Consider the following 10,878-nt stretch of genomic DNA (forward strand, 5'->3'; position numbering starts at 1 on the left):
AGTGTTCAAGTCATGGCCTCTAAACAGCCAACTTGAAGCAGCTTCCAAAATCGAAAATCGGACTCGATTCCTCGATCTTTTTTCAGTTTTGGGATCGAGGCCTCGAGTCTTTTTGTCGTCGATCTTGCCCTGGCCTAGTACATGGTATTGAGGTGGGTAAAATCCGGATAAACTATCCGGATAACCGGATAATTCTCAAAGAAATATTATCTGAATTCAGACTCTAAACTCTCTTTCCTGACCCGTTTGCCGAAGTGAGTGTACCCATTTGTTGATGAAGTAATGCTTACCTGTTTATCTAAGAGATTTTGCCGAAGCGGTTCATAACATATTATTTGCCGAAGAGGTGTACTAACATATTATCCGTATTTTGGTAAAGCGACTCATTGCCCAGCCCTAGTCGCTCCTTCATCATTCTTACATGATACGGGTTGGTGTATTTCAACCAGCAGAAAAAAATTATGCCCATAAGATATAAGTTGGCCCCCGAATGATATGAAGTCTAGAGACCCCGAGGAAGCAGAATCACCAAAGAAAAAAACTTTATGATGAAAAACAAGGTTCTAGTACTTTATATAGACCCGGCTCTCGGACTAATAAGGGCAAACAATCTCGGAGGTCCAGCGTGCAAGTTGCAGACGTTAAAGATCCCTTGGTGGTTTAAAATCGATAAGAGTGGGTTTCGGCCGCCACACGGGCAAAATTTAAAATTTCCTACCCACTGAAAATGTTTAATGTGTCCCTCGCGCTCATATGACCTTATGCAGTTGTGAGCACCGAATCCCCCTCCCCCTCAAAACAAACAAACAAACAAACAAAACAGTTTTCAAAATATAACTTCCCAATATCACGAAAAGCAAGCCCCGTTCGATGGATACTATAATAAATATTGTAGCCTACCGGTGCAAAAATCATCTCTTTTTTTTCTTCTTTGTCTATGTACTACCTCATTTTGGGCCAAAATACCCGAAACTGACCCTGAATTTACCTGAAATTGGAACTTTGAGGTAGGCAGCCCCGGTGCCCTGAGAAAGGTAGGCTTTTGTCAGAAAATAATGTTTTAATTAATATATCGTTTTTATTGGTACGGGCTGTGGGTTTTGAAGTCAGTTTGGCAGTCACCCTGCAGCTGTACTCAAATTCACATTCAATACTGAATGATAAATGAATTGAATGACAGCCCTAAATACTTTGAAAACACATCTCACCTTTTCACACTGTTCATCTTAATTTATGCAGGACTGCCCACCTTTAGGTCTACGAATTTAGCGGAATTGTCACGATTGTTCTCTGTTTTACGAATAATACGATCGTAGCACTTTGATTCTGCTTTTTCAAAATGTGTGTGCCCTCCGGATTACTTAAACCCAATCCCTCCCTCTTGTATTACATGGTTAAGGGAGAAAAAATAATCCGTCCCCGCCACTCAATGTCAACACAACACGTACACTGTGGGTGCACAGAGCCCGTGCACACACTCAGCGTCACTTTGCCCCTTGGAAAAGCAAAAAAAAGCAAACATTAGCTTAACAAGTCGTTTCAAATCTCCTGCTTCTGCGTTGTGGGAGACGCCCCAGACATGTGAGAGAATGTAAACAACAACAAAAGGGATCACTGTGATATGTTATGTATTTTGTATCACGAAAAGCAAGCCCCATTCGCACTGAATAGGTCTACTTGAGCCATTCAAATTATTACACTAATTACTCTACTTTTGAGTTTGAGCAATAGTTTTCGTCTTCACGTTTATTATATGAATCACGACACCCAGGCTGGTTATTGACAGTCGATATTCTAGTTCTAGGTCTTTTCTCAGGCTCACCACATGATTCATTTTTTAATAGGGCCTATAGAATCTAGTTTATGTAGGCTAATAAGATGAGGGGAAAATATAAATAAACAAGAACAGACTGAAATACCAAAGTCACACAAGATCCCAGTGCCACACTGAAATGTTGTTGACAGGATATAGTGTACCTACATGTGTGTGTGTGTGTGTGCGCGCGCGCGCGCGCGCGTGTGTGTGTGTGTGTGTGTGTGTGTGTGTGTGTGTGTGTGTGTGTATTCACAAACATACATATATATTAGATAAATGGAGCACGTGCTGTCATTGTTATGTAATAATGCCCCTGGAAAATGGTTGAGGCCCCTCCCTTGGAAAATTAAGAAGCTGGGTTGGCAGTCACCCAGCATTATAATCCTCTATTGTTTGAAGACAATATTACAAAATGTACATTTGCATTCATTTAAAGACATTTTTATTTTTATCATTGATATAAGATGGGCTTTTTGTGGGATCTTTCTTGACGCACAGCGGCCTAATTTTTCCCTTGAATTGGGGTCTTGAAAAAAATTTGGGGTCTTGGAAAAAAAATCCAGGATTTGGTGGGGACCCTGGGCAGCCGAAACTGCGGCCACAAGACCGCAATTTCCTAGGGGACCAGTGGAGGAGCAATAAAATACACAGAAACAAATTACATGAAACCATAATTTATAGGTACTCGTTGGGAAATTTAGGTTACAATGACAAACACACATACGTAAGCCTAAGTAAATACATAACTAGAAGTAAATAATACATTGTATATAGATCAATATTTATTAATATTTCACAAACATGCCATTGATGGTCGCCCGCCATTGTAGCATCCTGTTTTTTGACCAAGTGTTGTTGTGTACTTGATCACGGACACGTCCCCGCGACACTGAGCTTGACAGCACTTTTGAGTCTGAACTCACTAATATATATAGACTACCCACTTATTTAGCCACTGCGAGCCCCCATGCCCCCATGGCGAGGTTGTTGGGGGGCGGGGGTATTCTCACTCCAAGTGACGGTGGTCTTTGAGGTAAGCCGCATCGCTTGATGCCAAGGCCTGACTGGAGAAATGTAGAAAAGAATCAAGAAATTTATTTTTCTTATGCGCGCACCTTATGGTTTCCCTGAAGCCAATTGTAGTCCTATAACTTATTATCGGTGCCTGAGCTGTAGCGATTATAGGCTGGTCGCTCATAGGATGTTAGCAGGAAAAAGTAACACTTGACTTGAACTTCTGCTCAAATAATGCAGATCGAAGATCACCTCAGTTCGAGTCATCTGCTTTCGCCTAAGAAGGCTTTTTTTGGGTTATATTTTGACACTTGTATTATATTTCTATATTTGCCATGTGGTAGGTCTCTCTCCATTAAAGATTTGAATAAAGGAAATTATATTTTTTTCTTCTTCTCACAGTCTTCAGTCTCTGATTTATCAGACTATGTTAGCTGACCAGTGATCAGGCCGATCAGAAACTGCACAAAGTACATATAATTATACCTAAACCTATTTCTATGTGTATACTCCAAATAGCATATTATCTTCGTTGCCAGTACGTGGTTGAAGACGTTACAACTTCTATTTATAGTTAGGCTATAGCAGTTTGTAAGTTATTGTCCTTTGCTAAATTATAATATTCATAGATTACACAATAATGAGTCAATACTGACTTTCTTGAATAACGGCGAATGGAACACATCACGTTCAAATTTCAATGTGTTCTTTTTTACTGCTGTCTACTACTGTTTACTTTCATGAAGTGTAAACAATATGGCGGACAGGTTTGGTTTCTTACTCTGCCTCAACAAATCGTGATTGAAAATAGTTTTTATGCTGACTTTGGCTGCGTTGAAAGCGTCTCAAATCGACATTTATGTGGGTATTGAGGCGCTCTTTGGAAATTGCCTTCCCGTTCCAATTGATAATTTGCCATGTAAACGTGAAGATTTTGCCAGGGGCCAGACTGACGGGCGCTTTTTCGGTAGTTCCCACCCCACAATTTGTTATTCACCGGTTTTGGCCCCAAGAGTAGGGGGGTTTCAGGGGGGCTTGCCCCCCTGACCCAATAAGAATATGGTGGGGGGGTTCAGGGGGGTATGCCCCCCTGAATTTTACCACAATTTAATGTTTTGCAGTTAGGGAGTGTATACAGACCCGGTAACCGGGAACAAAGTCACAAAGACAAAGTATACAGACCAGGTAGGGTAAGTAACTCTTTCGTGATTTCGGAAAGTTTCAGCGCCTTCTTGGCTCAGGGTAGAACTAGGCTCTTCTAGATCTATGGCCTAGGTCTAGATCTAGACAGACAGATAAATCATTGATCTAGTTTCGAGGCTAGCCTAGATCTAGATCTAAATCTAAATGAAGATTGCGGATGTATTTTCGATGAACGATCGTTTTTCCTCCGTTTTGGAGTTGGAGGAATCACAATTTGAAAAAAAGAACAATGTCATAATTTCAATCGAGCAGTCACCCTCTCTATTTCTCTCTCTCTCTCTCTCTCTCTCTCTCTCTCTCTCTCTCTCTCTCTCTCTCTCTCTCTCTCTCTCTCTCTCCCTCTCCCTCTCCCTCTCTCTCTCTCTCTCTCTCTCTCTCCTCTGTCGCTGTGTATCACTCGCATTCTCTTTTTCTTTGTTTGTCTCTGTCTTTCTTTCTCCCCACCTATTTCCCACTCTATCTTTCTCCCCACCTATTTCCAACTGGGGCATACATTTTGCTACCTCCTGCCAACTGGGGCATACATTTTGCTAGCACTTCCCCCTGCTCTCTCTCTCTCTCTCTCTCTCTCTCTCTCTCTCTCTCTCTCTCTCTCTCTCACTCACTCTCTCTCTCTCACACACACACACACACACACACACACACACTCACACACACACACACACACACACACACACACACACACACACACACACACACACACACACACACACACTACTGGTTCTGGGCGCTGAAACTTCCCAAAATCACATAAGAGTTCCCTTACCGGGTCTGTATACTTCGTGACTTTGTTCCCGGTTACCGGGTCTGTATACACTTGGGTGCAGTTATTAGGTTTGATATCTTAGCTTGCCGCTATCTAGATCAAGATGTATGCTCAAATAAGGGGGGTAGGAACTACCGAAAAAGCACCGACTGACGTGGGACCAGAACGATTTGTCGAAGGCGAGGTGCCGAAATAATATAGGATAGGCTTACCGAGCGACATAAACCCGGCCCTTGCAAGACGAGGGTATATGCACCCGTAAACACGATGGGTTCACCAAAGTTCAATGGGGCCAAAATAAATTTTTAATACATAAAAAAAGGCAGAAACTTTTGGGTGCTTTTTTGGTAGTTCCCACCCCCCTTATTTGAGCCTAGATCTAGATTTAGATCTAGATCTAGATCTAGAAATCTACATCTTGATAGATCTAGATCTAAATTTAGATCTATACTACGTTTGATGCGCGGCGAGCTAAGATATCAAACCGAACAACTGCAAAACATCATATTTTTATTAGGTCCCCCTGAAGCCCCCCATACTGTTGGGGCCAAAACCAGCGAATAGCAATTGTGATTGTGGGGTGGGAACTACTGAAAAAGCGCCCTCTTTTGTCCTTAGCAATCACTTCTGTTTCTTATGTAAACAAACGGGAAGGCATTTTCCAAAGAGCCTCGGTATTGATGCTTTAACTTTAACTGTTGATACGTCTTGGATTCAGATGGAAAAAATTTGTGCGCACGTTCCTGAAGAAGTAGATCTTGGATCTAGATCTAGATTTTAGAACTAGATGTAGATTCTAGATCTAGAAAGTCGAATCCCATGAAGGCCATGATTCAAGGCAATGGCGAAACGTTAAACTTCAAATTATTTTATAGAACTTCAAATGCTCAAGTCTCCTCTAAATTGTTGATTTTACTTACGAAGTGTATACACAGACCCGGTAACCGAGAACAAAGTCACGATGTATACAGACCTGGTAGGGGAAATCTTTTGTGATTTAGGAAAGTTTCAGCATTCAGACCCGGTAGAATATGTGTGTGTGTGTATTGTGTGTGTGTGTGTGTTAGAGAGAGAGAGGAGGGGGAGAGAACAGGGGGAAGTGCTAGCAAATATCACTCATGCCTCAGTTGACAAGAGGGAAGGAGAGAAAGATAGAGTGGGAAAGTAGGTGGGGGAGAAAGAAAGACAGAGACAAACAAAGAGAAACAGAAGGCAAGTGATACACAGAGGAGAGAGAGAGAGAGAGGCAGAAAAAGAGGATAGAGAAATGGAGAGAGACAGAGAAATAGAGAGGGTGACTGCTCGATTGAAATATGACATTGTTCTTTTCTTCAAATTGTCTTATATAAATATTGATTCTTTTAACTCCAAAACGGAGGAAAAAATTATCTTTCATCGAAAAGACATCCGCAATCTTCGTTTAGATCTAGTCGAGGCCTCGAAATTAAATCTATGATTTATGTCTGTCTGTCTAGATCTAGATCTAGGCCATAGATCTAGAAGAACTTAGGTCTACCCTGAGCCAAAAGGGTGCTGAAACTTTCCGAAATCAACAAAGATTTCTCCTACCGGGTCTGTATACTTCGTGGCTTTGTTCCTGGTTACCGGGTCTGTATACATTCCCTTTTACTTATCATACAAGACTTACTTAACAACCATGAAATCTATCTTTAGAGTAAATCTTAGGTCAAGTTATCTGTTGTGTTGTATTTTTGTACAAAAATATTATTTTAGCTCTCTAATAGGGGGGCCCTATAGCGCAATCGGGTCGCGTCAATTTGGTAGTCAAGGCTAGCCAAATTGAGGGCCACGGCCATCGTGGCACAAAACGATTGCAGCCAATCACTACAAGGCTTTGTAACCTAGGAGTCATGTGTCCATGTTGACCCTGCGATATCAATGTCAGACATTTGTGTGCAAAATACTGGTCCTACTTTACTTTCCAGGTCATTGGGTACTAGAGCACGCGAGAACGGAACTGAATCGCCTCTCTTGCCTGCGGAACACGATTCACAATTCACCTCAGCAGAACGCGGAACAGTATCGCCTTCCGATTCCCGATTCACTCCCCTGTCGTTGTCAACACCTTGCAGCTTAGGCCTATGTTTTTGTAACCTACTGTTGAGTCGAGTCGTGAGCACAAGAACGGAACGGAACACTTAGTATGGCTCAACTTATTTTACAAAAGATTGTATAGTCTAACCCCCCTATTAAAACAAAATGAACGGGGTCCAACCAATAGATAAAAGGAATTTTATGAAGCCATTGTTTTAGCGAATCATGGGGTGGGGAGGGGGGGGAATTTATAGGGGTCGCTAATTGAGGTCATGCAGTAGATAGAGCAGTTCAACGAAGGGTGGGGGAGGGGGGGGGACGGAGAGGATGGCGGGGACAACAAGAGTGGGACTCGCACTTGCCAAGTGGCGTTGATATGACACTGTTCCGTTTCAGTCAGTGTTCCGCCACAGTTCCACAAGCGCTCGCGTACTCGCAATTCTTTGAAGCCGGCTGAATCGCGAATCGCCACTCTCAGATTTGGCGAGCAGGATCCAGCTGGGTACAATCGCAGCGGAGTAATCTTTGTAGTGTGCACTGAAACCAAAACCCGACCCATCCCGACCGGACCCAACCCGATCGCGCTAGTGGGCACCCCCTATAACACACTTAACCTACAAGTTGTCAGAAGCCTATTATTCAATTCACTGCTTTTTTGCAACAAGCAAGTTTAATAAGAAATAATTATATGTTTGATAGCATTTTCCGCTTAAAAAAAGGTTTCAAACTACAAGCATGTAGGCGTACTGCCTTCAAAATTTTTAGTAAAGAAGAATGATTGATAACACAGGGACCCAAGTGCAGTGCTGGTAACAGTGTGTATTGTGTGATAAAAACTGGTGGTACAAGAATCATATTAACAGTATAATGCAGCATTCAGTCAGCAGATGTGCTGACTTCTAAAGGTCAAAATTCTCACCACCCTTTTCTAAAGTTTATGAGTTTGGGCTAAGTCAAGTGCTTAATAATTTGATCGTATTTTATTATAACCTTCTCAGGTGATTCAGACTACTTCTCTTGTCCCCCAATAATGAAAAAACGCTCAGTTATAATGGACTGAATGTGAGTTAAAATTTTAATAACACAAAGTTTAAACTAGGATTTGAAAGGGTTTTAATTTAAAAACAGTTTTCAACTTTAAAAAAGCAAAATTTTGCACTGAAAAGTGAAAATGGTCTTGTAACAACACTTTTTTACAAGTTGTGATTAAACTAAATTACAGTCTATGGCTTGAGTTTCACAATATAAGGATTCTTTTCAAAGTAAGGCTTTGAAATAGGCTTGTGATTGATAAATTCTATTAGCACTTCAGTGATTTTTTTGTCTACCAATTAATAGATTTCAAAGCTTTTGTTTTTTGTGCAGAGGCCTTTAGACTCTTTGATTTATAAAAGGGGTACGTGGGGGTGGTAGTAACCGGTTATTTCGTCACAGGGTCTTCTCGTCACACCCCAATTACGTGTCACGAAATGTCTTCCCTTATCTCTTGAACATTTTTATGGCCCAAGAAGGGCAGTGTTTCAGAGGCCACCCGCCCCAATGCATTTTCCATATTAGGAAAGCTGAAATTTTCCATTGAAAAGGGTTAGAGCCTATGCCCTATATATTGGGCCTGCACGCTTCCCAGGTAGCCTGGCTCACGCCCTATAAAATGGGGCCTTCGTGCTTCCAGGGCTTAAGTTAAAAAAACTTAACAAGTTAGTAACTAGGGAAGAAACAACTGTGGGGAAATCTTTCATTAAAAATAAAAACAACTCAACAAAACTCACCCAGTCATGAATGGTGTTGCTGATCAGGTGGGCACAATGACTTGCTCTTCCCCTTACCCCTCCCCGTCCTTCCACACGTCTCCACTATGTATGACAATTCGCATTTGATGTTTGCAAGTGTGGGATGAAATCCTTGTGGATTTGGGGTGTGATGAAATGACCCTGTGACGAGATGACTGTGACGTCTTTACTGCACCGGTCTGACGAAATGACCATTTGACGAAATGGCTGGTATTCGTGGCGGTGGGGGCTGCATATATATATACAATAATATATATATTCAAATTTAGTGTTCTATCTTGAAGGGGAAAAAATTAGGAATTATTAGTTCTTAAGTGTTTGTTTCCTAAAATGTAGGGGTTTTTTTTGTTTGATATTTTGTTGTGGAGAAAGGTAAAATTTTGGATGAAATTTTACACCCCACATATGGTACATTGCTTTCAGGGTCACGGATAACCAAAATGGCGTCATGCATGACTGAATTTTGTTTGTGGTCTTTGAAAAACCAGTATGCAATTCCAGGTATGATTTTATACAAATTCTATTGAATTTGTTTCTTTTGACACTATTCCATGAACAGTGATTTTTAAAAGAATGAAGATGAAAATCGTAAACTGTATATCATCAATAATTTAATGGGTTCAGTGATTCACTTTTTAGGGTTTTGTTTGTATGTGAATATTACGTATGAACGTGTTTCTGTACCATTTTGACTGTTCGATATTATTAGTTAGTAAGTCCGTTTGTCAATGTCTGGCGATGACCAATGCATCTGCAGAAGAGTTTCTTAAAGGGAGAAATATAGATTTTGATATGACTTATTGCTTTTGCAATGGCCAATGAGACCAATTCTGGCTACTATTCAATGTATTAGCTGGACTAAAACTTTTCGTTCTAAAAGGATCAGTATTTGTTTATAATCTGTAGAGGTTTAAAATATATCTTTTTAATGCAGCCTTGTCAATGTTATTAGTAAAAGAGAAACAAAAATTTATGCGTTAAGTTGTTATATCTTTATATTCTTATTTCATTTATATATCATATTAAGTCTAAAATGTTGAAAGTCGATTTATCTTTTAGTTTCATCACACTATTTGTGTAGACAATAAGAAAAAAGTTGTAAAAATAAAGGTTTAGGTGTTCATTACGCTATGAAGTTTGAATTTAATTACTCAATAGGCTACCTGTAGACTGCTTATTATGGTCTGTTATTTTTGTTCCTTGGGGGTCTGTCTGATTTTTTAAACTTTTACACTGTTTCATGATAAGATCCCCTGTTCTTGTTGCATAGTAAAGTGTCATAAAGGAAGATTGGTGTCTTTTAAAAAATTACTATGTAATGATGAAATCCGAAGTCTGTATTCTCATAGACTTTAAAAGCTGTGTCCTTGTTTTAAACTTTTATTTCTTTTGATTTATAGATGATGTTATTGGCTGCCATTCATATCATGAGAAAGGAGAACAAGGTGATTGTAGCTCTCTCTCCCTTTTCTATAATTTGACATTAGGGCCTTTGTGGCCCATCCTTCTACTTTTTATTTATGGAAGTACGGGGAAAAAGTTAATGATTTGTCTGCAGATGTCTTGTTTCATTATTAATATAAAAGTTAATTACAATATGAAGTCCAACCTTATTATGACACATACTCATTTGTGTTTAAGCTACTCAATTTAGAGCAGTAGGCCTACACATGATTCTTATTCGTGTCATGAAAGGCAAAATAGTAAGAAAACCTGAACCCCTACTCCACCCTACCCCATATATATTTTCTTGAAATATTATAGTTTTGATGCCGAGGCTAATAGGCCTATATTTTCAAGTTCTTTTTTTTATTTCACTTGCTGTTCTTGTAGATATTTTTAAAATGTGTTAATATACAGTTCAAGTATTTATTGTTTATTAATTTTTCTTGCCTTTCATTTTCATATTTGTGACAATGGTTGTTTTTTTAAATATTTTTTTTTAAGTGAGCTACTCTGAACAACCTTATTATGATGAAAAGCAACAGTTTGTGGAAGGTAAGACTAATTGTATAATTTTGCCTACTTTCGTTTAAGTATGTTGTATTCATTCTTCAATTTCCCCAAAGTTATTTATATCAAGTTGCTAAGTAATTAGTTGGAGGATTATTTTCCTTTGCTTTGTGTAAATTTTAACTGCATTTCTTCTTGAAAAAGCTTAGTATCTCATATTTTACTTCTACTGTATATGACCTTGATGGGAGTGAGTAACTGTAATTTATGTATATATATAT

General features: G+C 39.6%; 1 protein-coding gene across 3 annotated transcripts in view; it reads left to right on the forward strand.

The window, feature by feature from the left end:
* Positions 1–2,782: 2,782 nt before the first annotated feature.
* The window catches only part of LOC101860345 (WD repeat-containing and planar cell polarity effector protein fritz homolog), a 29,753-nt gene continuing 21,657 nt past the window's right edge, over positions 2,783–10,878 (forward strand). The window contains exons 1-4 of one of the 3 annotated variants that reach the window (XM_035970608.1): positions 2,783–2,849; positions 9,068–9,145; positions 10,045–10,089; positions 10,592–10,642. In XM_035970608.1, the coding sequence (XP_035826501.1) occupies positions 9,085–9,145; positions 10,045–10,089; positions 10,592–10,642 (157 nt within the window). In that variant the 5' untranslated portion in view covers positions 2,783–2,849; positions 9,068–9,084. Of the gene's footprint in view, positions 2,850–3,555; positions 3,692–9,067; positions 9,146–10,044; positions 10,090–10,591; positions 10,643–10,878 lie in introns of those variants that run through there. The other 2 variants (XM_035970606.1, XM_035970607.1) reach the window with 2 other exon arrangements.

Source organism: Aplysia californica, unplaced genomic scaffold, assembly GCF_000002075.1.
Source record: "Aplysia californica isolate F4 #8 unplaced genomic scaffold, AplCal3.0 scaffold00293, whole genome shotgun sequence".
NCBI classification, from domain to species: domain Eukaryota; kingdom Metazoa; phylum Mollusca; class Gastropoda; order Aplysiida; family Aplysiidae; genus Aplysia; species Aplysia californica.